At 37.1% G+C, this 26,513-nt stretch overlaps 5 protein-coding genes across 9 annotated transcripts; 4 read left to right on the top strand and 1 right to left on the bottom strand.

The window, feature by feature from the left end:
* Positions 1 to 471: 471 nt before the first annotated feature.
* Positions 472 to 2,417, bottom strand: LOC143471096 (epithelial membrane protein 2-like). Of its 2 annotated transcripts, none has more exons than XM_076969458.1 (5): positions 2,269 to 2,417; positions 1,504 to 1,622; positions 1,310 to 1,399; positions 1,055 to 1,180; positions 472 to 923 (listed from the first exon to the last, which is right to left on the bottom strand). In XM_076969458.1, the coding sequence occupies exons 2-5, from the start codon at positions 1,604 to 1,606 to the stop codon at positions 775 to 777; spliced, it is 468 nt and encodes a 155-aa protein (XP_076825573.1). In that variant the 5' UTR covers positions 1,607 to 1,622; positions 2,269 to 2,417; the 3' UTR covers positions 472 to 774. The 2 variants fall into 2 exon arrangements, with proteins under 2 accessions (XP_076825573.1, XP_076825565.1); XM_076969450.1 differs by lacking the exon at positions 2,269 to 2,417 and adding an exon at positions 2,053 to 2,123.
* A 1,002-nt stretch (positions 2,418 to 3,419) lies between these two features.
* LOC143457341 (uncharacterized) lies at positions 3,420 to 9,468 on the top strand. Its single transcript, XM_076955234.1, has 18 exons — positions 3,420 to 3,772; positions 4,021 to 4,163; positions 4,257 to 4,318; positions 4,405 to 4,504; positions 4,735 to 4,893; positions 5,351 to 5,478; positions 5,554 to 5,627; positions 5,730 to 5,747; positions 6,512 to 6,690; positions 6,837 to 7,014; positions 7,078 to 7,247; positions 7,500 to 7,564; positions 7,645 to 7,744; positions 7,868 to 8,020; positions 8,423 to 8,553; positions 8,659 to 8,735; positions 8,843 to 8,899; positions 8,981 to 9,468. The coding sequence occupies exons 1-18, from the start codon at positions 3,682 to 3,684 to the stop codon at positions 9,061 to 9,063; spliced, it is 1,968 nt and encodes a 655-aa protein (XP_076811349.1). The 5' UTR covers positions 3,420 to 3,681; the 3' UTR covers positions 9,064 to 9,468.
* Positions 9,469 to 10,288: 820 nt separating this feature from the next.
* Positions 10,289 to 13,333, top strand: LOC143458307 (uncharacterized). Its single transcript, XM_076955305.1, has 2 exons — positions 10,289 to 11,719; positions 11,817 to 13,333. The coding sequence occupies exons 1-2, from the start codon at positions 11,686 to 11,688 to the stop codon at positions 12,173 to 12,175; spliced, it is 393 nt and encodes a 130-aa protein (XP_076811420.1). The 5' UTR covers positions 10,289 to 11,685; the 3' UTR covers positions 12,176 to 13,333.
* A 139-nt stretch (positions 13,334 to 13,472) lies between these two features.
* On the top strand, positions 13,473 to 19,343 carry LOC143458291 (kinesin-like protein KIF3A). The gene is made up of 15 exons (XM_076955303.1): positions 13,473 to 13,636; positions 13,758 to 13,919; positions 14,235 to 14,386; positions 14,490 to 14,673; positions 14,756 to 14,895; positions 15,088 to 15,285; positions 15,413 to 15,526; positions 15,613 to 15,742; positions 16,158 to 16,323; positions 16,523 to 16,703; positions 17,300 to 17,377; positions 17,452 to 17,664; positions 18,492 to 18,563; positions 18,668 to 18,771; positions 18,844 to 19,343. The coding sequence occupies exons 1-15, from the start codon at positions 13,540 to 13,542 to the stop codon at positions 18,893 to 18,895; spliced, it is 2,043 nt and encodes a 680-aa protein (XP_076811418.1). The 5' UTR covers positions 13,473 to 13,539; the 3' UTR covers positions 18,896 to 19,343.
* Positions 19,344 to 21,327: 1,984 nt separating this feature from the next.
* LOC143465686 (collagen alpha-1(XII) chain-like) lies at positions 21,328 to 25,744 on the top strand. Of its 4 annotated transcripts, none has more exons than XM_076964120.1 (12): positions 21,328 to 21,915; positions 21,977 to 22,015; positions 22,081 to 22,107; positions 22,421 to 22,444; positions 22,792 to 22,815; positions 22,963 to 22,977; positions 23,139 to 23,391; positions 23,510 to 23,757; positions 24,036 to 24,169; positions 24,399 to 24,525; positions 24,597 to 24,707; positions 24,954 to 25,744. In XM_076964120.1, exons 1-12 carry the CDS (start codon positions 21,774 to 21,776, stop codon positions 25,232 to 25,234), a joined length of 1,425 nt encoding a protein of 474 aa, XP_076820235.1. In that variant the 5' UTR covers positions 21,328 to 21,773; the 3' UTR covers positions 25,235 to 25,744. The 4 variants fall into 4 exon arrangements, with proteins under 4 accessions (XP_076820235.1, XP_076820227.1, XP_076820243.1 ...); XM_076964112.1 differs by having other exon boundaries at positions 22,418 to 22,444; XM_076964128.1 differs by lacking the exon at positions 22,421 to 22,444.
* Positions 25,745 to 26,513: the final 769 nt, after the last annotated feature.

Here is a 26,513-nt window from a genome sequence, read left to right as displayed (position 1 = left end):
CAATGTTGCAGTCATTTTATCAGTAATACGGTGTGGGTAGTCTATGACGCGTTCGACATAACCTACTTTCATTCATTCATTCATAGATATAGGGAGTTAGGTCAGTAGGTGAGGGAAGTGGACATGCTAAAAGTTGATTTTAGTCATTTAGGGTTTGCTTAAACTGAGTTTTAGATTACAAGGTAGATTTAGGTTTTGGTATTATAACGTTTATATTAGGTAAACGATACGCGGTAATATTGCCTTCTTTGTACGACTTGATTTGACTTGCATTGCATTTTAGCATGACTTGACTTAACTTGAGCAAATTAATAATTTGACTCGACTTAAGTCAACTTCCCAAATGACTTGACTTGAGGTCTTAAAAAATGACTTGGTTACACCTCTGCTAACGGTTGATTAACAACGCATCGCTGCATGCTAAGCGTTGGCTTTGAAACAGGGCCATTTTAACGTTTCAAACGATCACACTTTTTATGATTTCTACGATAAAATTCATTTTTATTTCATTAACATGTGATAAAGAAGCCTCATATTCTCAGCGACAATCACATCTAGTAATCGTCAATCACGCATTAGTTGCAAAATGATACGACGTGCTTACGTGCTTTATATAAAGGACATAAAAAAACTTTTAAAACACCACTACTAAGAAAAATTACGTATGTTATCAGCAATTAAAAATACAACTAGAAGAAAGGTTAAAACTTGAATGTATTACGCGGTTAGATACGAGATCGACCGCAGTTTGTTAAAATTCGTCTTTACACGTTCTTATTCCCCGGTCAACTCGACGATGGTCATCAAGACACCGGCTAGCAAGCTGAAGGGGAAGGCCGCCCACTTAAGCCCGAACGAGTAGCCATAGGAGCTGCCCGATGACAGACTAGTGAAAAGACCGACGCACGTCAGGCCAAAGAACGCTGAAATCGGAGCAGAATTTCGTAAAAATTGATGGAAAGTTTTTACAAGTAGAGTCAAAAAACTATAAATATTCATTCGCCAAGTTATTGCATTCTACAAATTCTTGAGAAAGTTTAAAATCGTTTCCCACCTGCCATCAGGAAGAGCGTAGCTGTTACTGAGGCGCTGATTTTCTTCATAAAAATACTCAAGACGGCCACCACAGTACCTAGTAAGCCCATGGTGACGGTGAGGACGCCAAATCCTCTCACCATTTCTGACAAAGCAAACAAAAGAATGTTACATACAACTCTTTTCTTGCGAGATTGTAATTTAGCGTTGCCAGCCACAAAACTTTTTAGTACAAACGTACAAAATAAACAGTCATTTCTCTTAGATCACTTACCGTAGTTTTCATAGCGTCGACTGCTTCCAATCCTCAAATCTTCGCAGACGCCGTTGGGACAAACTCTCCATAATCCAGATGAATCTGTGCCTAAACGTACAATCTTTCGTAAGAATTACAAAACCATTTGAATCATTTACAAGCATTTGTTGTAGAATATCTTAGCGAATAAGGCAGTTGGTCACTGATGTTACCATCTAAGAGCCAGTAGTTAGTGCAGATGGCGGCCAAAGCAAAAACGAATCCAGCCAGTCCCAAGAATGCAGCAATACCGCTTGCGATCTGACGCTTTGCCATGATTGGTTGATGGTATCTGAAAGTGAGTCATGCATGAGCGATGAAGAGGAACAATCACGTCATTAAAAGTGAAGTTCAACGTTAAAAGCTATTAATAATGCTTAGAGGCAGCGTCTTATTCTACATTTTGAAATAGACCAGCCTCATAGTAACTTAGCCTAGTTTAGATGTTTAGAAATGTTTTATGAAAGCGCAAATACTGTATGTTACGTTATTACGTCATAATCGGTCATGAAGAGTATTGTTTATTTACATTGCCGAGAGTGAAGATGATTTACTAACAAAGCAGAAGGTCTTGAAGCGGAATGCTTTTCTTAAAACCCACACTGAGCCCAACACGCGTTATGGACACTACAAACGATAGGTTAGCCGATGAAGCGATGAGGTTAAGTTGAACCTACACTTAATGTTTTCGTTTCGGTCATTGTGCCAAAGAAACGTTTTACCTCATCATAGCTAGCGCCTACCAAAAGTTACGCTGACAGAGACTCCGCACAACTACGCACACTTGCACTTGCTTCAGTCAACATCAGAAAAGATGACAAGAGTAATTTCATAAGTAACATAAAAAGTAAACCATAACATATATAATTCGACAAACACGTACCATAATTTAGTAAAATTTACCAAAACAAACTTTTTCAATACAGTAAAACACTTACTTCCGTCAAAGTTCCTGTCTTACAACCACACCCTGCTACTGATAAGTACAACTTAATCTACAGAAAACTTATTTGCCTCGAAGCGTTGGTTTATTTTTGGGAAAAAAGCTCTTAAGTTCCGCGTGACTGCGTCATAATGAGAAGCGTAAAACGTCTTCATAAACAAGGTAAGGCAAGATGTTTTGTTGCTCCAGGGCTTTTGTCAAACGAAGCGAAAAACAGAGCTTGGGTCTTTGCTTGAACTTAGCACCAGGCAGAGAATAGCGAATTGTGGCCGAGTTTCAACACACAGTCATGCATTTATGGTTGTTTTAATTACAACTATCACAAAACCCTGGGTTCGCTTTGGCTGTTCCGTATTTCATATAAAATGACCTCTGTTTATTGTTGCCTTTTCTCGCCCGCGTGATTCATGCGAAGCAACTATTCTTAAAACGAATTACGTCACAATGGTGATCGTTGATATACAATTAGGTGAGAATCGTGTGATGACTTTCGCTAACTTTCGTGAGAAATTCTTTTCATAAATTAAAACAAAAGTTAACAGACTAAAAGTTTAAAGCAAATGTGTTTGTTTTAAGTGTTATTTTCAACTTCTACTCATGGCCACTTCCAGCTAAATTTACAGTTAAGTTGCCAGTGAAATTTTGGGAATCGTCGTTACGCAAACGGAAACATTTTTGTCACACTTAGATTAAAAATTTCGCTTCGTCTTAGTTGCATGTAACATAATAGGCATTGTATAAAAAAGCTTTCAGCTTTTAAAATTTTGTCAAGACGAAGCGCTGTAGACTTTTAGAGTGTAGGAGAAATACTTTTACTTTAAATTTAACAAATACCATACTCCCATGAAAAGGATTTGGTAGACTGGCGGTATGGAACACCAGTAAAGTGTAATATCACCCCTTATGGTTGTAAGTTTTTTGAAAATACGACTGTGGTGGCGGTAGAGGGCTACAAAGAAAAAAGTCGGCAAACAGCTGGCATGAGCCAAGCTTGTTGTCTATCATTAGTTATTCTAATGACGTCATCCCGATTTACTTCACGATTTACTTCACGGCGGAAATACTAGTGCTTCAACGCACCAATAGCACAAACATTGGCTATATCTTGCAATTTTGGTAACATTTTTACCATACCATATTGTAGGCTTACATTAGACTTGCAAGATATTGTTGCCTGATGGTGTGAGAAGGTTATTAATAGTTATGTCAGGAAAACTTATGAACTGGGAAATCATATGTGCTTAGTTATAGGTCATTGCAAGTTTAGATCATAATAAAGATATTTGCAGTTATTGAAATGATGTCATGACAGTTGGTTGATCAACTTATATTCGCCGGCAAACACGGAAAACGAAGAGAAATTTGTATTCGACTCTCACTCAATAGAAACAATATATCGCCTTTAACAATGACAAATTTGAGAGAATTGCGAGAAATACTTTGTGTTGTCGTTCTCTTTGTTGCGTTCAAGCCCGGGCAAGGTCAAACAAGTTCAAATGGTGAGTTGCATCAAATCTATTTCTCTTCTAAACCATGGAATATTTCACAAACCCATGAACAGGATGAATTTCTTTTCAAAATGTTTTTCGTAAGCAAGGTACCGTACGGTCATGAAATTTGCCGAGTCTTACAAAAGCAAGCCAAGTTTTACTTTAGCAATCGTTTAAGCAAACTTGTAGCCAGGGTGTCAGGTCTATGATTCCATACAAATAGTTGTAGTTCTAACCCTCCCCCAATCTCCCCACAGTGAATACGTTCTTCTCGGCGATACAGCGCGTGTCCACATCCATCACTGACGTCATACCGGACTGGTACGAATATGATTATGATGGAGACGACCTGACTTCGATCGGTGATGGCGGCATCGATATGTTTGATGATGGAAACAGGGTATTGTTATGTCATACACGTCAAAGACGTGACGCAATAATCTCCGAGACTGTGAAAGGCAAAACGTCTTATCTTTACTGCTTCTTTCCTCAGATTCGATTTTATGAGGACGAAGGCGAAATTTTTACGCATTTAACGTACGACGATATTTTAAAGTAAGCCACATGTCCTAGAGACCTAGACCAATGAATTGCTTTTTGTTTTTACTGAGAAACAGCCTTGTAATTCTATTCCTGACCAGGTTTCAACAGGTGGAGTACGGCACTTCAGCTGGCCACCCCTTTCTTGCCTTGGCTTGGATCAAAAACCTAGAAAATGAGAAGCATAATTACAGCATGGAGGTAGAACAGATAACCCTTATCGCTGCTTTGTATGGTTTTATTTGAACTGCATTTTGCAGTTTGACGAGTTGTCAAGCACAGTGTGCTTTCATTTGCACATAAATGTGTCCTTTTAATGGAGTTTTTGATGTCGTTTGGGCATTATAGTTGATTTTCCTTTAATGGGATTGGGCTAGCTACAGCATAACAAATCACTCGTACAATATTGAAAGATATTGTTTTGATCTTAGGTTACTGGTGAAGCCGGGGCCGATGGAAGAGGAAATATTTCAGTCGAAAGCGGAAGTTTTTCACGGAAGGGGTTAAGGACGTCATACCACGTGTTTCAGATATACGACGCACGTGACCCCAGCATAGTCAATCTTCATTTCACCGTAGAAAGCGAAACGGTGAAATATTGAAATATTGCTATTACTAGAAGAACTGCTTCGAGGAAGATTAACAAAACTCTATAACTTGAACAGTTTTGCCAGTTTATACCACCCAAGGAATTACATAAGGCAGTTTAATTAATACAACATTGTTACAGTTTATCCATCATATGTATATGCGTAATTCTCCCAATATCAAAACCGTAAATCAATCGAAGGTTTCTGTTTATAAATTTCGTATAGGGTATATTGTGTGTTTCAGAAGTACAAGTCTGGCCAGACTTTTTGAGAGTTTTCGGACTTTTTTTCGGTTGATTTACTCCGTATCTTCGATTATTTTGGAAAACTAACCTTCTAGTTTATTCGGGTCTAAATCGGGCTTCAAAAATAAATCTTAGACTCGGGTCTTGAACAGTCGACCCATCCCTAATCTAAACTAATGGTTAAGATTTTTCTGTTTCTTCAATAATTGCAGCTGTGGAATTCTCAACCTGGTTCGTTTGAGCTGGTCAGTTATTCCCAGTCGACAACATACGCCAACAGCAGTGTCCGTTTGTCTGGTGATCCAAAAAATCTTTTAATGGGCTTCATGTTATTGTCCAGGTAAATATTAATATCTCATCACAATAGGTTAATTATGACGTTTTGTTATTTCTTCGTTACTTTATACATTCATAGGAGACCGGAAAGATTGCTAAACTCAAGTTTGGTCGAGCAAGTTCTCACCATTGTACTGGACAGTTTGGCTGATCGTAAGTCCAGCATCTCAATAACTTTACATTTCGACAGTGGCAGAGCAGTATTTGTCCAATAGCAGTATTTGTCCAAGTTTATTTACATTCCTTTTTTTGCAGTTGGAAGTTTTACTCCTGGTAAGCTCTTGAAATTTCATTTAACCATATCCTAACCAGGCTCGCGAGTTTACTAAAAAACTAGGTGTGGCCGACCCCGCACACACATTTTCAATCGTTAATTACTAGAAAACTATACGTCGTAAACTGATCGAATTTTGACAAGTAAGTAGAAAAATCATCTGGCTTCCTGTATACATCATAATTGTAAAACTAAAGAAAGTGAATTTAGTGTAAATTAAGTATTTCTAAAAGTCACACATTTCTAGAAATTCTTCTTGTTACGCCGCGCCCCCGCTGTGCGGAAAACCAGCTGACCGCGAGAAGAGAACGCAAGAGAATAGTTAGTCAAGTTATTGGTGCGTAAATGAGTAATACGCTTCAATGCTGAGAGCAGAGCAAAGCAGAGCAAAATTATGAAAATATCGCAATATCTCAAAAATTACAAAATCCAACTTTATCAAACAAACATGGACAGATAGCTGAACATTTTTTAGGAAAAGTCACCAAATTTCAAGTTTCTACAGCAAACAATGCAACTGTACGCCACGTTTTACTATGACTGTGTGCGGGAGAAGCCAAGCCTAGTTAGAATAGGGTTAAGTTACTGTAAAAAAGCTTGTTACTTTACTCGAAGAGCCTTGATATTTGAAAGTCTATATTTGACTGTATTTGATCCGATATTTTGCGTTTTGAGAAAGCTTTTCATGAAATACCTGCAAGATCAAAGGTTACAGATATGGCCTGTTGTAAAACTGAAACCTGTTGTATATTCATCATATAAGTTCGTTTGAGTGATTGCGGTTTGGCGTCTTTGACTGCCGAGGAAGATTGCATAAAAGTGCTGGAGTCGCCGGGTTACCCTAATCCGGCGGATACGGATTGCGTTTGGCGAATAACAGCAGCCGCAGGGTACTATATCCGCTTCAATCTCACCACAGTAGAAAACGATGAATCAATTACGGTCAGTAGCCTAATTCAAGCTGTTGCATTTAACTTTGAAAACAATTAAGAATTTTATGAATAATATCCGGAAAATATTTTGGAGGTTAATGTAAAAATTATTATGTCTTAGGCTGGTTTTTATAGGCTCACTTTTCCCTGTTTCAGCTTTTTGAAAGACCCAATTCACCATCTGAACTGCCAGGGTTAGATGATTCTATTTACTATTCCAGAGGCAATCTTTACCCACCACTCTTAACCACAAGAAACAATCAAATCTACCTCCTTCACCATAAAGTGTTTGCTACGAGCAACAATCCATTTCGTCTCACGTATCACAGCGTCGGTAAGTGAAATAAATTTTTAAAGTTTTGGAAGGGTTTTTGATTACTTTTTACTCAACTTACAGCACCGTCTGGAGACGTTGTAACTAAGCATCTGGATGCATTCTCAAAGATAACACAAACAATTATCGGCTTGGTTCCAAGCTGGTTCAACTACCCCTACACTGATTTCAGTCCCCCATTGAACAGTTTGGTAAAGGGAAGAGTTGATGGAATATTTCAAGATGGTAACAAGGTAAGTTAGCTCTGAACCTACAAACATCATAATGCGTCGCCTTGTACAGTATATGAAATACTCTTTCTGATTAAATGTATTGTTAATAGTAAAAGTATTGCTATTGTAATTTATTTTTTTTTGTAAATATATACATAAATAATTTGTTATATGTAACTTAATGTTTTCGCCAAGATCGCTGCCAAACAAGAAAACAGCGCCCCCTTGCCGCTAAACGTAAATGCTCTGTTTGAATAATTTTATATGTTTTAGGTGCAATTTTCTATAGATGGTAACATCACAAACAGTCCCTTGATTACATACGGCGATATATACAGGTATTCAAATTTGGTACCAAACACTTTCCTTTCAAAATATTCTATTAAATGTTAGACAGCGGCCCCTTTGATTTTGACAGGACTGGTCCAGTTCAGTTCATCAGTGCAATGACTCACCCATTTGTTAGTCTGATGTGGATCGATAACAACTCAACAGAAATGCACGACTACATGCTCAGAGTAAGCTGATGTTTGGAATGTGAAAAAGAATTTTTTTGTAAAATGTAGTTTGTAGTTTTTGGTTTGATATCACAAAATTAGCTCTGATTTTGGTTATATGTTAACAGCTTTTCCATTGTATAGGTTAGCGGAACTTATGAAGGCCCCGCACTTGTGTTCGAAAACCAGTCTGGTATAATTATGCAATCAGGTTTTACGGCTGTGTATCACGCGCATCAAGAATCCAGTTTTCGGCCAAGCGATTCCAAGCTGATATTTTACATTGAGAGTGAAACGGTTTGTTTAAATGCTTTAGGCCTACATTACTTAATTTTGATACAGGTTTTTGTTTTGGGAAAGAAATATTGTGCACAATGATGGCGCCAGAACAGTTTATTTGGAGGAGGAGGCCACGGAGGGGCCATAGTTAAACATATGTAGGACATAGAGGGTAACTTAATATATTCGGTTGGTGGCTGGGTAAACTCGTGACAAATGGGTAACTTGGGAGTTTAAACCTTCCGCCGCCGCCGCCGCCGCCGCCGCCGCCACTGATTGTTCGGGACAAAGGAATCGAATCAAGCCAACAAATGTTTTCTTTCTTTACCTAGGCTACATGCTATTTTCAGATATTGTTAAAATAAAGTTTTATTACTTAGCTTAAACAATTAGGATATTTCAATTTCAACCTTTCTGTAGTTGTGGGATTCGGTGCCAGGGACTTTTGCGGTTGTCAGTGCAACTGGCCTGAATTCCCGCAATTATGACTCCACCGTTCGCCTTTCTGGTCGTCCGCGCAACGTTTTAATGGGTTACATGCTATTGTCAAGGTAACGTAAGTTCATTAATGCAAGTAGGTCTATATTGCTACAAACATACATTGAATCAGAATTCCTAATTATTAACTATTTCTAACCATTGTCGAAAACTATTAGAAGCGTTTATTCGAGCATCGTTCCCGCCAGTGTCATTGATGAAATAATGAGGACATTAGTGAATGCAATGCCTCGGGGTAACTACAAATATTTTAATTACTTTGGCCTACATTATCAATTATTTAAATTATCGCAAAATGCTGTAGTCTGCCAGTGTGGAATCAGTATCTCCTTTTCTATGCAGATGTGACTGTATTTAACTCTACAGAAGAAAAACCTTTTAAGCAATGCAATGGCGCTGGTGAGTGCTGAATTATGGACAACATGTTGCTTTCACGACTTTGCAACACCGTATTTAACCCAATACATATCTTTTTCGCAGTTGGCCTAAGCATCATTTTCAAAACTTCGACTGGTCTTACAATTGCTTGGATCGCGATGGTATATTTGATGCAGATAATGTAAAGCGTACTTAAAGCACGCCGTGTTAACCAAATTTTGCTTGTTTTTACTTTTTAATATCTGACTGCAAAAACACAAAATATTTATGCCTGCTTCTGTGAACTACAAGCAGCATTGTAATGTTTTTTCTTTTAGTTTATACATAAACAGTTATCACTACTGGGTTTATCTGATGTCTGTATAGATTTTAAAAGTCATTGCATCCATAATTATGAGCTCACATGAATTATATTATAAAATTGTTGATTTTGTAAAGCATCGTTTTAAGATGTTTAAAACATATTCGTCACTTCATAAATGTTTCATTAAAGGATTCGTTCATGTCTTTCAAGTGTTTTCTTTTTATTATGTTGTATCGTTTAATATTAAGAGGCAAAAGTATATAAAAATTAATTCAAATGGTACAAACGTTTTCGTAAGTAAGGAAAGGGCTGGAAAATACCACAGAACCCCTTACGGCTGAAAAACCAACTTGTAACATGTTTCATGACACAAAGATGTAAAGTACTTAAAAGATGTTAATCCAAAATAGCATAAAATTGTCGTAAATACTTCCCTAAAATAAAGAAACCGACAGATATATTTTTTTGTACTTAACATGGTATCTCTTCTTAGTACGTAATTTTATTTTTAATCTTGTTGATGTATGATGTCACATGCGTGGATTTAGGAACTATGGTTTATATGATTTTTCCTGCACATTCTTTTTTTGCAATTTCTGAAATATTTTCATTAGAATATTTTAATTGCAAGTAACCAGTTCGAGTAGATTAAGTAATGCGACGTAATCCTTGAGAAATTCGTTAACGTTTGAGCTAATGATAAAACGAAGTACTAGCTTTACAAATTTGGACGCAATGGAAGCGCCTAATTGCTTAGTATTGTACACAATTTGAGCGTCTAGCATACAAGAGCACAACCAGACAAGGCTGCCACTCGTAGGGATTTTACCCTACGATAGGGTTTTTTGGCCCCTTGTAGGGTGTAGGGTGACCCTACGGGTTTTTCACCTTTATTCATAGATTTCCTTTTGTTTAAAGTAAAATTAAAATAAATTCAAATAATAAATTTACTGAATAATGACAAAAACATAGTCAAAGCCAGGGGTGGCCAAACTGCGGCATGCGGCTCTTTAATGAATTAGCATTGTTGAATTAGACATGCATTTTCCCAGTCTAGACGAGTTGTTTGATCAGATTATGAAACAATGCGTTCTATCTCCTGCAGTAACAATGGACTGTTTGTTGTAACAATAGACAGTTGGACACTTTAGTTAAGTAAATTGTCAGATTGAAGCTGTTCGTCAGGGCTGACCTAGTTTTAAGTCATGGTTATGGTTATACCAACGATATAAAGATTCTTATCTTACGATTATCCGATTCTTTATATCGTTGGTTATACTAATAAGTAATAATTGTAAATTGCAAAAAGAGTTGGAGAAGCCCAGCAGGTGGAGACTGGAGAGTGAAACAGCAGATGAGCAGAATCAGCAGATTGAACAGACAGGATTACAGGAATCAAGTGATCTTGTTTTGATCAAGTCAAGTGATCTTGAATACGATACTTTTATCATTAAATTACAATAATTCTTGTTGTTGACAAGTTGACAACGGTAATGCCCAAAGAGGTGAGATCCAAAAATTCTAGGTTTCGATCGCAAAGCTACAGAAAGGAATGGGAAAAGGAAAACTGGGCACAAGGATGGTTAAAAGTTTCGTCTCAGGGTGCATCAAAAGCATTTTGTCAATTTTGTGACAAGAACATTCTTGCTGGGAAATCAGAACCAATGAGGCATGCAAAAACTGCTCAACATTGTCAAAATGCTGCACAAGTTCTTGGAAGCACATTGATGGAGCAATATATCACAAGTAGTCAAGGCTGCATCAAAGCTGAATTAAATACTGTGGCCTTAATTGCAAGACGCAATATTTCTTTCAATTTCATGGCATACATGGTACCAACCCTGAAGCAAATTGCTAGTGATTCCAAAGCAATAAAAGATATGACCTGTGGTCGGACAAAAACAACATATCTACTAACAGAATGTCTAGCTGTTGATGCTCATGAAAGGTTAATTCAAGAGTTACAAGAAGCTAAAGGTTTTTCAATTCTCTGTGATAAAGCATCAGATATATCAATGAATAAAATCTTTTGTATAAACGTCCGCTACTTATACAATGGATCACCAAGAACACAGTTATACCAACTCATTAGGCTAAAAAGGGGAAACGCAGAAGCTCTATTTGCTGCCTTGGAAGAAGCATTGGTTAAAGACAAACTCACATGGCAACAAGTGGTTGGATATGCTTCAGATGGAGAAAATTTGATGCAAAGTGGTAGTAATTCATTTTTAACACGGATGTTAGAAAAGATTCCTGATATTTTTGTATTGAAGTGTTATTGCCACAGCATCCATCTAGTGGCAAATCATGCTTGCAAAAAGCTTTCAAAAACAGCTGAACAACTTGTGCAAGACATCTATAATTATTTTAAAAATTCATCCAGCAAACAGGAGTCATTGAAAGAATTTCAACATTTTTGCAAAACGGAACCACACAAGATGTTGAAAATGTGTCAAACCCGGTGGCTTTCTTTACAAATGTGCACCTCAAGGATAGTAGAACAATGGAAACCACTGCAATTGTTTTTTACTGCAGAGGTATTTGAGGATCAATCAGCAACTGCTGAAAGAGTGCTCAATGGTCTAAAAACACCTTATCTGAGGGCCGCTTTTGAATTCATGAACTTTGTTTTAGATGAACTCACTGGGTTGAATCGTCTGTTTCAATCCAATGAATGCCAGCTGCACAATCTTTATCCCGAAGTGGTCCGTGTCATGAAAATGTTTGCTTTGAACTTTATGAAGCGATCTTATATCAAAGATAGTCATATCCACCATCTTAATGTTGACGGCAGCTCCCGCTGGCTTTCTATCCAAGAGGTTTATCCAGGCTTGATGGCAAGTGACACAATCAAAGAATTGCTACCTCATCAGAAAGAAAGTTTCTTGGAAAGATATAGGGAATGGTATAGGGAGGCAGTGAAGCAATTATATCGAAGGATCAATTATCAAAGGATCAATCAAACTACTTTAGTTCTGGTGCTTTTGAACTGAAACTAAAGTAGTTATTAAGTGCCATAAAACTGCCAAAATTTCTTTTTTTTTTGTTTAAACTGCGTAGGGAGATGTAGGGTTTTTTTAGCTGTGCTGGTAGGGTTAATTTCTTATTTTGAGTGGCAACACTGCAACCAGATGACATCACAGATTGAGTATAGCCGGGGTATAGTGTACAAAGGCATCCTGTGGTTGCGCACTTGTATACTATACCGCAATTTAACTTGTTCAGTCTTAACAACAATCGAAAATTAAGTGCACAGAAGTTTTTTCCGAGTCATTAATTGTATAATGAAGGTAAAGCTCATAAAAAGCAGTAGAAAGTGCACCCATGCCAAACTCTGCAGTTTGGACCGACCCCAACTCTCAATTTTCATGATAGAAGAAGTATTTCTTTAGATTAGTGTAGGCCATTTAAAATATCAATTAGGTTTGTAGGCTGTAGTACAAACAATAGAAAGTGTAGCACCTATACACGCACCTGGACTGCAGAATATGGCCATTTTCAGCAAGATCTGGGTTTGCCAAACACCTGCTGGGTTTGCCAAACATTCAAACATGACAAGTGTGGTGCAAAATGCCCATACGCAATGGAAGTGAAAAGAACTTATTCAGTCTTTACATCATGCACGGAAGTTCTGTCCAAGTCATTAAGTGCAAAATAATGCACATTAAGTGTGACACTAAAGCTCATAAAAAGCAATATTGATTGTGTCTATGCCAAACTCTGCAGTCTGGACACGCACAAGGCTCATCAACATGTACGCCAAAGTTTGTAGACATAATATTTTCTATGAAAATAGGTTTCAATATACATGAAAGTGATACCGAGTGATAACTGTAAAAAGTTTATAGACATATTATGAAATGTGAAAAACTTTTGGTTGATACGAATATTAATTTAACAATTGTAAAAGCTCCAGTAGAAAGTGCGACACCTGCAGTGACGAAATTCATCAATGCGCCAAACTTTTTTATCTTTGCACTAATTTATAATAATAAAAAACCTGCTTGTTTGAATGCCAATTGATAATAAATAAATCAGAAATTAGGCTTCAGTGCACGCCAAAATTTATGTTGTTGCATGCACCGCTTCTCGTCGAAAACTGTCATACTTTCGAATTGGGTGAGGAACTATGTTTAGGCAAGCACAACCCAATCAAAAACAATAAAACATTCCCTAATTATTAGAATAATAATATCCTGTACATGATCTGATTGTCTTGTCTAAAACTGTGCTGACAGAAACCAATTGAATTCATAGAATTAAATGCATCTGAAATTACATAACTCACTAAACCGCAAGAAATAAACGAATCCTGTTTTCAGTAGAAATCACTAGGTGTCATGTTAGCGTGAAGATAATGAAGCCAGATAAAGCTGATAACGTCCGGGTTGTTGTAAGATGTCGGCCAATAAACGATAAAGAAACGTCTGCCGGCCATGAGCAAGCTGTCCGGGGTATGTTTTGAGAAATGATTTTTAACCCCCTACGCTGTGTTGCTAAAATGTTGTTATTACCGACTTGTTTTTTAAGTCAATTTACATTTTTTTTGATGGCTTTTCATCTTAAATTTTGCAGTGGATGAAGTTCGAGGCCAAATATCTGTTCAAAAGCCAAAATCAAAAGATCCACCGAAAACTTTCACATTTGACACTGTTTTCGGTCCAGACAGCAAGCAAGTTGACGTCTACAACTTGACCGCTCGTCCAATTGTTGACTCTGTGTTAGAAGGGTATAATGGTATGTCTATTTTCTAATTCATTATGGTGTGTTTGTCCAAGTTTGGTAACATTGACGCATATAAATATATTGCATTATGGCATTTACATGTACTGTATATACATATAAATACATATGTTTGAATTTGAAATTGCTGTACAATAGAATGAAATGGTCTTAACTGGCTTTGCATGACTCTTGCACTTATTCTTTCTCACTGCAAATATCTGTTAATAAAAGGACTTTTGGTTTGAGTTATATCAGTAGGCTAAGTTGTGAAAGCCAACAGATATACTTGCAGATGAATATGTGCATCCATTTTTGCATGTTATGCAGGGACCATATTTGCATATGGGCAAACCGGTACAGGCAAGACTTTTACCATGGAAGGACTTCGATCAATTCCAGAAAAACGTGGGATCATACCAAATTCGTTCGCTCATATCTTTGGTCATATTGCAAAGGCTGAAGGAGACACGAGATTTTTGGTGAGATGGTGGAAAAATTGATATCCTCCAAAATTGTGTTTTAACTACTTCTTGGTGCTTGTCTTTTAACAATTATACATTATAAATGTGACCAATTGACCAGGTTCGTGCCTCATATTTGGAAATTTACAACGAAGAAGTTCGCGACCTGCTCAGCAAGGACCAGACTGCTCGTTTGAAAGTGAAAGAACGACCGGACATCGGGGTTTATGTGAAGGATTTATCCATGTGTGTCGTTTATAACGCCGATGATATGGATGGCATCATGTCACATGGAAATAAAAACAGTAATTAGATGATTTTTTTAGCGTAGCGTGGCTATGTCTGCCATGTCACGGTTCAATGACTCATGACTGATTTCATTTGCAGGGTCTGTTGGATCAACAGATATGAACGAGCATTCGTCTAGGTCCCACGCTATATTCACCCTCACGCTCGAGTGCAGTGAGAAGGGGGTTGACGGCCAGCAACATGTCCGAGTCGGCAAACTGCATTTGGTCGACTTGGCTGTAAGTTAATCTTGATATGTGTTGACTTTTGGTGTGATGTACATTTTATCCGATTTCTTGAATTGAACCCAGCACTTGAATTACCATATTTTACATTGTATATATCTGATTGAGTTTAGCTATTTCAACCTGAGTTTACCAGGTAAATGTCCTGGTCAAAAGCTTCAATTTTTCAAAATATGTCTTGACCAGGGTTCAGAGCGTCAGGTTAAAACTGGTGCCACTGGTCAGCGTTTGGTTGAGGCGACAAAAATCAACCTTTCACTTTCCACGCTGGGAAACGTGATATCAGCATTGGTAGACGGTCGCAGCACACATATCCCATACAGAAACTCGAAACTTACTCTTATGCTGCGAGACTCTCTGGGTGGAAACTCAAAAACTATGATGGTAAGTTTAAGGAGATGAGTGGTGGTTTGTATGAAAGTACATAGAACTATTTGTAGGCTTACTTTATAATCTGCTATTTGTATGCGGATTAGGATTTTTTTAGTAATTTGATTTAAATTGTTCATAGTGTGCTAATATTGGGCCGGCGAATTACAATTATGACGAAACAATATCCACTCTTCGTTACGCAAATCGTGCCAAGAATATCAAGAACAAAGCAGTTATCAATGAGGATCCCAAGGTTAGTTATTAGCATAATTTTTTTTTTCTGACTATCAGTTGCCATTTTTCATTATATTTTAATGGTATTTCTATTTTTTCCCGCAGGATGCTCTTCTTCGTCAATTCCAGAAGGAGATTGAAGAACTCCGGAAGAAGCTGGCTGAGGAGGGAGGAAGTGGGAGTGAGGAAAGTGAAGAGGAGGTTGGGGAGGATGGAGTCGTGAGAAGGAGAAAAGGTTGGTACAAGATCATAGTACTGGGCTGAACTAAGCAAATTATTTTGTCTTGCAACCTGGCCAGGTCAAAATAATCAACAAACAAAACCATTTGGATCAACAAAGCTTTGAGAAACAATTAAACAATCCATGAATGACATGTAATCTACTCAATCTGCTTTTACAGTTCAGTGTATTGAGACCACTTGGTCTAGTTTAATGGCTGTGCAACTGAAGCTGGAATTCTAAGTCTCAAAAACATGATAAAAATAATTATATAAAGTACAGTATAAGCAACAGCTTACAACTAATGCAACAACAAATACACAGCCTAAGGGCGGTTTCTATTAAATTTCTAAATTTACGAAGACATTGCTGTAAACACAACACACATAGGGTTTGTGGTGCAAGAACATTTCACTCTTCCGTCATTCAGGTAAAAAAAGTCATCAGAGACGTGGCTCGGCGCACATGGCTGAACTCCGTAAGAAGATAGAGGAAGAGAGGAGACAGTTGGAGGAGGGTAAGGAGATGGTGGAGGAAGAAAAGAACAAAGCCAAGCACGACCTCGAGAAGAAAATGGACGAACTAAAGAAGGCTCAGTATGTTCCTCTGTGATGTAAAGCTAAAGGGGTGCTAGAACCTTGCTTCAATATAATTAAAGATATTTGTCGACTAACGTGCTGCCCAGGTCCTTTGTATCCCTTGTCAATTGTAATCACTGGTTAGCTGGGAGTCCGCATACTTTTAAGAAAGATGAGCTCCATGAGCATCATTTTTGTCTTCATCATTGTCCTCCAGACAGGAGCATGAGCAACTCCAGGAGAGGTTGAGGAGGATAGAGAAGAAGGTGATTGTGGGAGGAGTTGATCTTCTTCAGAAGGCGGAGGAGCAAGAAAAGCTTTTGGAGGAATCAAACATAGAACTCCAGGAACGCAAGGAGCAAGAAGTTGAGCTGAGACAACAAATTGAAGATAAAGAGGTCTTTAGATCACTTATATATAACCTGTGGCCCAGTTAAAGGGCATTATTTATTGTTTATCAACCACCCATAACGATGGTTAGCTTTAATTTTGCTGAAGAGCATGCAGTTGTTGAGAAAACTCTGGTTGATAGGAATTGAACAATTTTGTTCTGGACCATCGTGCTTAACTGCTTTTTGCTGAAGTTTATCGATTGACATTTTTGTGCCTATTTTTCTGTCAAGCAGAAAGTGCTGCGTTGTTCAAAACTTGTTTTGATTTGGTTGAGTTTTTTCCATAAAGCTTGTGTTAAACTCTGTCACGTGTAATGACGTTTTCAATGTTTCACTCTCATTAAAAAAGTGGCGTTATTTTTTACCTGAAGTGTATTTTTCAGCAGACATAGGTGCGTGAAACCTAATTGTAATTTTGGTATAAAGTACATAAGTTATGAGTTGTAGCTACTAAAAGTTGAACTTTCCATATTTTTGTTTCAATTTGAAAGTTAACTAGTGGAAACTACTGGCTAACTTTCTTAAAATTTTTCTTCTTTTATTGAGATTGTGAATTTTATTCGTTCAGCAAGTTTGTGTCACTGTAATCTTTTTCATTTCAGGCAGAAAGACTCGACATTGAGGAGAAGTACAGCGATCTGCGAGATGAAGCAAACGGAAAAACAAAAAAACTCCGAAAGGTTGGTTTAGGACGATAAAATTGGACACGCATGCAAGTTTGCTTTCCTGTGACTTCAAATTGTTTGTTGTCCAGTACCACACAACTCTCATGGGGTTACAGTCCGAGAAACAGGACATGCAGACGGAACACAACCGGGAAATGGAAGCCTTGCTCGATAATGTTCGACAACTTTCACACGAAGTGAAGCGTCTTAGTCTGATCATGGAATATTTTATCCCAGAAGATTTCCTTCACATGATAGTTGAGCACACGCATTGGAACGAAGACATTGGAGAATGGCAACTGGTACTGTACTTTGTTGCAAACCATAAAAATATTACTCTACTTAATTTGCTGCGTTTAAAATCTTAAAGTTTTTGCATTGGTCTAAGTAATTATTACAATCTATTTAAATTCATACCAGTTAATACTTAAAGCTTTCTTCTTTCAAATGCCTACAAACGTTCTTTGAAGACGGCTAAACTGTCGTCTGTTAGGTTTTTGATATTTGTGCATGACAGAATAGCCAGGTCGTAGATAGGATATGAATGAAATTTAGTCGAATTGATATTCCCTATTGAATGAAGTGCTCAAGTGTGAGTGAAACTAAAACGTGGTGGGACTAGGGCTTTGGAGCAGGTGTAAATGTTAAATTGCTCCAGCTCCGGAGCTCATTGATACCACTGCTCCAGCTCCGGCGCCATTACGTCAAAAACTGTGCAGCTATGAACATGTGACTGCTCTGCTGTCAAATGCCCAGAAACGTGGTTAGTTAGAAAAGGTGGCGCCAAAGAGGCAACAATTCTTAATTTTGCGAAGGGTTGCTGTTAAATTATGTGAATTCAGCCAATAGTAGTAGCATAGCTCCTTATGAAATACATCGGAGCCGGAGCTATATTTCAAACAACTGGCTCCAGCTCCATTTGAATTTCACATAGAGCTCCAGCTCCGTTGAAAATGCACGGCTCCGGCTCCAAAGCCTTGGGTGGGACAGTCTTAATTAAGTTTGTGCAACTTTTGGGAAACTTAACAACCGAATTCGAGTTTAAAGTTGGAAACTATAAGAAAACCTGTTGTGCTTTGTGGAATGTCAATCGAATGCATCAATCACATTTTGATTGATCTTACTTTAGAAATGTGTCGCCTACACTGGCAACAACATGAGAAAGCAAACGCCCATCCCAGAGAAGAATATTGACAACCAGGTCTGAGCCTAAATACAACAAATTTCCTGTAGAAATTTTTATTCGAAAACTGTGGAATTTACAACTTGATGAAAACATGAAACATTTTTATATTGTTCTTTCAGGATCTTGACTTGTCTAATTGTTATTATACTTACTCCGGAGAAGGTGTCAGGGACTCGTCACAACGACCCAAAACTGGGAAGTCAAAACTGCGTTACAAGAAAAAGTAAATAACTAAAAATTTTGTGATGTTTGAGTTTTACTGTTGCATAAGTTTTAATGGCTGGTACTCTTTCAGGAAAAAATCTGGTCTTACTGCTCAGGATGAAATTGATGCGCTTCTGTCGTAATCATCATTGTGATGAAACAATCCCTTGCAACCTAATCTGTTAAGTACATGCCTTGGCTCAGGCTCACCTATTTTGCATTGGTGATATGATACTTCAGCTAGAAATGTTCTTTGTGGTTCTTCAGTATTTTCAAACAAGCAATTCATCTCTCTCGTATTAACACTGTTGTTCAACGTGGCTGATGCCAGTATTTTTGCACGTGTTTTGCCTATTCTTAAAATTTTTAGAAAAATTTATTTAAATTCTACCCTACTTTAATCACTATATTATCTGTTTGTGGACCAGGCAGCTTGCTAATGCAAGTTGTGGTACAAATATATCCCACCCTTGGGCAGATGTCTGTATTCTAAATTGTTCCTTTTTTACTGCTGTATATGAGACCTTGTATTGACCTATCTTTGCACTGTGTATGATTTGTGATTAGCTGAATAAATTTATTGTTGTTATAGATCTTGAACTGAATACTTTGGTAAGACTCGAAATTATTTCATAGGCATTGCTAGGAAATATGGGTTACTTCCTCTATACCCAGTTTTGTTCTGCTTATTTCCCATTTACTTTTTACAACCAAGGAATGTGTAGTCACCGTATTGGGCCTCTCTTTCTATATGGAAATTGTTGTTTTGCGTTAAACTAATCGTGCCCGGGTGGAAAATTAAGTAGCAACAATTAATATTTTGACACTGTCCACACATACATGTGATTATTCGGTAACTTATTTTAACTTGATTTGACACAAAGAAGTGCTCGTTGTTATCAGGTTACTTTTACAATCCTAAGATGTTCAGCAACTTTTATATCAAACAGAGGAACTTGAATTTATCAAAGATATTACATCACCAATGCACGCTCAACGTTTAGTCATAGCGGGATGCCTGAAGGCGATCGTTGGCGAGATTCAATGTCATTTGGGCCGCATTGTTTTCAATTTATGTCTGAGTGACGACGTTAACTTTTCAGCTCAGTTTCCAAATCGCTGGTCATGAAATCATTCGGTTTATTTTGAGAAGCTGAAATGTTCAGAGAGATGAGCGAGCAAGATAATAAGTTGTCTTAAAGCTTACGCTTCAAAGGCTGCTTCAATTGATTTGCAAAATGTGTCTATGCAAGATATGTTGCCTGCGCTTACTATGAGTGTCGTCCTATGGGTGTAAAACTTCATTTACAGTACTATTTGAAATTTAATAAGACAGATTAATAAGAGCATTGTGCATCGTGAGACAATATCGAACCTAAAGAGCAATAGTAACTGATTTGGTTGTAACATATCAATCTACTGGAGTTTGCTATTTGCTTAGAAGGGCGTTCCAAGTTGCAAGAGTTTGTGAAATGCAATTCTGGTTAATTAACCTATTTTGCTGTTAGAATTTACCTGAAGTTTGTCTGAGGTGTTAGACTGCGATTGTTTAGTTTAGTGAGCTTGTTGTTCGGCTGTAAACGATACGTCAGTTATATTCAGAAGCTGTGACATTGCTGTTTAAATCCTAAAATCGGGAATTTTTTAAGTTGAACCCAACAATTATCATATAATGACACGTTGTCTCAAGTTTGTCACATTTGAAACTGCCAATTTAAATTCAGTAGTCACGACTTTTCTTGTTTGGATATTACCAAGACCATTATTTACGTTTTTCTTGTGTATTTTAAGATATTTTGTAATTTAAAAAGAAATTTCATGATTTAATTATATTCTGGTTTGTTTATTTAACATCAAGCTAAATATTTTTGTCAAATCGAAGCCGTGCTTATACAGTTATAGCTTTGTATGTTGTTGAAATATACAATAACTCCAAACAACTATCCTACTTCAGATCAAATTTATATTGAAGTCGTACATGCTGCATGTAAGTTATTTCAAAACCAGAGAGACAACTTTCAAAATGAATTGAAAACGTAATAGCCTATTGCCGGGAGCTGAACACTCACATCGCTTAAATCCGTGTTTGTGGTACATAATGAACAAGCGATTAACCAATGTGGTTGACCATAACCAAAACTTATAGCTATTTGTGTAAATTTGGTCTGCTCAGATTTTTTAATTCGCAGTTGAAACAAATATTCTGGATTTTTTACATCTCTTATTACAAACATAGCCTACTATAGTCTTGTTCCTGGACATCTTCCATGATGATTGTCACATGTCTGAAAGGTTGCCTTTTCACACAGCAAACTTCGTTGTCATCAGATAAACATTATCTGGTGCAATTTGCCAATTTATAACACACAAAAATGAAAATTGCATAAACTAATTCTGATGTGTAGCTTAGACAAGTATACCAACCGACATGGTGGGTTTTTCTAATCTACAGCCCACACTTTTCTCTACACAAGCACACTGTTGTCAACAATGTCCTGCCCACATATAGCCTTGGAAATCACGTTTTAAACATATTTTGAAGTGGAAACTCAATTAATTTGACGATAATTCGCAAATCTATGACAAAAAAGTTCTTTGATATGTAAGCTGAGTAAAAGTTCAATCTTTTAAGTGTTTAAATCAACTTTTTTCCACTTATTTCTGAACAAAGATTTGCTTCTGTGCACTCCCCACGCTTAGTGGGCTACTGTAAAGCTGAATGTGTTGAGCCTATAATTATGCCAAAGTCGTGTCTAACAAGATCTTCTGTGCAGGTTAAAAAGTTAAGAATTGAGGTAAACATGGAATAGAAAACGTTTGTTTAATTTTAGCAGATAGTCCGCACTCGTGCCGGGTGACTTAAAGATTTGAGCGTCATAAGACCATCTGAAACATTTTGTCAATCAGACGTTTTTAATTGAATAAAAGTGTGGCAGAGCTTCCACGTAGGTTGTTAAAACCAGCATATTGAAACTTTAGTAGCACGACGACAAGGCAATTTTTGTCAATTTTATCGTCACAATGCGTTTAAGACGCAAAACAAAGAGATCAGTTCTTCTGCTAACCATCACCTCGACGTTCATCGGCTTGACTCTGCTTCGTCGTTCCTCTTTCAGCAAGAACGAAAAGATCGGTCGCCATCTTATTGTGAGGAGGAATGCTGGTGAGTGGGCAAGTAGTTAGATTCAAGCTCAGAATTTTGCAAACTAATTTCTTCTTTGCAGAGCTTCCACCTTCATTTCTTGGAAATGTATTTAACGACGGTGAGTAAATCATCGTGATTGTTTTAAACATACGAATTAAAGCTCATTGAACTGTTTTTACACAGATAAAGTCCCCCTTGATGCATTGACAGGTAAGAGTTGTTAATTTGTTGTTGTTGATTGCATGAGTTGTTAATTTTCATGAATAGATTCTTTTTTGACTGATGAATGTTCTAATCTTTGAATGCCTATCTTGGTTGCATGTAGTTTTAGCATCAACTCACTTTTTGTAATTGTGCAAGTTTGCTGTGGAACGAAATTTGATTCGAATACTTTTTATAGTATGCTCCTTTTAAAGAAAATTCAAATTCCAAATCGAATCAGTTAAAACAGTTTTATTTCTTTATAAATATTACGGAACTCATATAATCATCAAAAGCTTCTGACTTTACTTAATTTCAGAAGATCTACCCGGAATGGAGCTAGAAGGTAGGGATCTAATTTTCGTAATAAACTTCGTCATTTTATTTTACCTTTAATGTTACCACCAGCACACGAGATATATGGGCTTACCATTAATCAACTATCTTTACATAAAGTGTGTGACCTGTCCAATATGCCACTTATTTTTCTGAATCCGTTCTATCAATTTCGTCGTATTATTGTGAGTCGCTTGCAAAAGCAGTGCTATGGTTGATTAACCAACATGCACTTATTAGTGAAGTGACGATAATTTTAATGATGATGATTCTTTAATTAGTTATATAGAGCTTGTTTCTATAGCTTGTTCTACTTAATCGTTTTCATTTCTTAGTCAACATAACATTTTATTTCAGGACCTCCACCTGATGTAGATGGCGGTATGTCATTGTTATCATATAATATAGATTGAGTAAAGCCCGGAATGTTTATAGATATTTGTACTTAATTAAATAATATATACTTCTCTACTACAGTCAAATGTAGAATTTACTGTTTGTTATTTGAACATATTTTATCTTTTACAGAAAAGCGCTTACCAGGTAATCTATTTGGATATTAATTTGTTCAATTTTATCACAAGTCAGTATTTTAAAGTGTCTTTCGCTCTTAAAACATTTTTAAGTGAAAATAAGAAAGGTTGACATTGAATTCATGGTTAATTTTAGACATTTCGTTTGAAACAAAGGATGTTGAATTTCAGGAACCTTGATTTGTGAACCCACGCCCTCAAAGCGGCCAAAAGCACCGAAGTCCAACAACAATAACATCCCGGACAAACCAGTCCTCGTTATTCCAAACAATCCAGTTCTTGTTGGACAAGTAGGTCCAGAGAAAAACATTGGATGTTGCCCGGCTGGGGACCGGAACGGGACCCCATACACACAGGGGGAATCCTGTTGCAAAAACATCATATACAACGCAACAAAAGACTTTTGCTGCTTAGAAAAGTCGAGGTTATTTTTTTAACACAAAAATGACAAAAGAATATTGGTTTATGAATATTTGACATTAGTTTATTCTTTTAATTTTTCGGTTAAACTATTAGATATATATTAGGTTTTATAATTACAGAGTTCTTGAGATAAATGACGAAAACGAACGCTTTTGTTATCCTCCAAATCGAATTCCATTTTGTCGTGTGAGAGATTTACATCTGGATCAGAGACCTCCACTCAAAGCTCAATGCAGGAACACAGCGGGAAAAAGCAAACATCCTAACCAATGCACATTCCTGTGTCCGCCAGGGTTGCAAGTAAAAAAGGATAAAAGAATAAAATGCAACGCTGTTGGAAATTGGGATCATTCTGACCCAGAATGTTGTAAGTTTTGCAACGTTTTAAAATCTTTATTTAGAACGCATGAAGAAATATTAACCTCATCACTTCCTACAGTATATGTCGCCACAACCGGATTAAACCTGAGTTCATTTTGTGGAATGTCCTTGATCATTGATCAGCTTAGCGTAACGTATACCCGTGTTTGAAGGTGGCAATTTACGCCAAAGTTATTTATCCATTGGTTTTGGTCAGAGAACCTGTTTGGTTAAAGGTCGATAATCATTTGTGTGAAATATTTAACAAAATAAAACATATTTCAGGCGAAGGTTGTCCTTCCACCTACACTCAGGATATTTGGTTCATTGTTGACATCGATCAATCAATTGGAATTGGAAATCTTTCAAACATTCGAAGTTTTGTTAAGTTATTGGTCAGTTACTTCCCCGTGTCGTCAGTAAGTTACTTGTATTAAAAATGAGTTTTGAAGATATATTTATCACTCTTACTAAAGGGTTCAAATCTCTCTTATACTTAACTAAATATTCAATTCATCGTTTTAAACTATCCTTGTAATCTGACAAATCAAGATATAAACTGTTATAAACTTTCCTAGCACCACAATGCCAAAGTTTCTACATCAAGGTGTTCACATTCAACTTTTAAAAAATGCCACTATTTTTCAGGATCGAGTTCAAGTCGCCCTCACAGCTTACAACAGCAAGTTGTTCACCAATGAAGGGACCTGGTACTTGGACACGTACGACAACCACGAAGCCCTGGAGAGAGCAATAAACATGATGCCCATGCGAGGTTGTCTAAATGCACGTTTAACTGCGTCGTTCAGTTGATAAAATGCAAAATATTAAACGATCGATTTTCAGGTTATGGAAGAAAAACCGGAGAAGCGTTGGCTTGGGTTGGTGAAAATGCTTTCGAGGGGCGACTTGGTGACAGAGTTGACGTTCCTAATACCATTGTACTCATAACGACCGGTAAGGAAATATTGAAATGACAAAGTACGATATAATGCACCAAGCTAAGTACTGTATGTTCCAAAAAGTGGCGTTTACAACCACAATGCTGGTAAAATCATTTCAAGTACTTAATAAAAGAAGCAAAGTCGTACAAATTTATTTTGTTTGTATTTGTGGCAACTTCTTGTGTATCAAAACAAGCTCGTCCATTCCGAGGTTATATTAACAACGATTCGAGAATTGTCTGCCCATTTTGTCTTCTAGGTCCTCCGGATGACTTTACTGTGGAAGAAGCTTCAGAGGTTATCCGGGGTCACGGTCGCTTTATAGTCATCGCTGCGGGACCGGATGCTACGTCATCAGAATTAGCTAACATCGCCACTCTTCCTCATGAGGTCAACTACCTCCGGGCGGATTACTTCGAAGAGCTTGTGGATCGGGATAAAAAGTTTTTGTATGAGAGGATGTGTGAGGAGACTTGTCTCGGACGGATCCCGGATAGTGTTGGGAAGAATCCGCGATCCAATATTGATCTTGGAGATTAACATGATCTCCTGATTGTGCTGGAAGAAAAATTAAAGATTAGAAATGGAGAAAAATCAATGTCGTCTGTTTGAGGCTGTTCGATATGAAATGATATGAAAAATGAAAATGATATGATATGATATGATACTGATATGAAAAATCCATCTGTTTTTACCCCAAAGTGTAAGAAGCCCTTTTAATTGCCCTGTTAAGATTATGAAAGAGTTTGCGCGACGTAGAATCTATTGTTTCTAACAAGAGCGATCACAATTGCATGTATTTTCGTAAAACGCCAGTACTTCTAACCCGTGAACTGTAGTATAGTATAGTATTGTATACTAAGATTTGAAGCAACAAAGTCACGTGTCATTCTTTCATTTGTGCGGATGAACAACAAATACAGGTTTAAGTTTATCTGATAACACTGGTAACGTGTTGGTTTGGTTATAATACTACTTTGCTAATAAATGAAAAGTTCACGTAAATTGTAGTAACTGTAGTAATTGTGTAGTAAAATATTATTTTGCAAACCTTTATTTCATTTAAAAAATATTATTAGCATCACTAGAGTACAGACAAAACAAAAAACAGTTTCGATTATTATTTGTTGCAGCAGTAATGTCATTTTTGCTTTTGCAGCATGTCGTTTGGTTTTGTGTATTCGAGATTAATTTTCAATGGATTTGTTAAGTCTATTTATCAAAGAATTATCAACCTTGATTAAGGGAGATTTACTGGCGTGTAGTGCAGTAGTCTTACTCGCTAGAGGGCGGAAATGAGTCCAATACAATGAACTTAAAACTGACATTTACGAACTTGAGAACTGAAGTAAAAATAATTTCGCGCTAAGTACAGGTGTGCCCGACCGCGACCTTCACCTGCCGCAAATTGCTTTGCCTAAAGGCTAACTTCGGTTAACAACATAGGCTTATCTTGTCCGCCTTGATTTGTGCACTAATGTGGGCGAGATGATGGGATTGAGAAATAGGGTTCGACATTTCTGGTCAGGTCACAGTCGGCCATGACAGTTTATGACATGAGTTATTTGTAAAGGGTTTTCAGTGAAATTTCTCAAGTAGGTTATGTTCATTGGTTATGCACTGATGTAGTGATGAGCAAACTTTTGAGTAGATGTTTTCATCAATGTTGTTGAGACACTATGCGTCAGATTTTAAAAGCCTTAACACAAACGAGGTTAAATTTTGCTTCAATTGAGTACCCCAGAATTCTTATTTTTGTGGAAATGATGGATAAAATTTAGGTGATAATAATCAGTAAAAATATGTCTCGGAAGAACGT

This window comes from Clavelina lepadiformis, chromosome 1 (assembly GCF_947623445.1).
Source record: "Clavelina lepadiformis chromosome 1, kaClaLepa1.1, whole genome shotgun sequence".
Taxonomy (NCBI): domain Eukaryota; kingdom Metazoa; phylum Chordata; class Ascidiacea; order Aplousobranchia; family Clavelinidae; genus Clavelina; species Clavelina lepadiformis.
The sequence above is the reverse complement of the archived record's forward strand: the minus strand, read 5'-3'. Positions and strand labels throughout refer to the sequence as shown.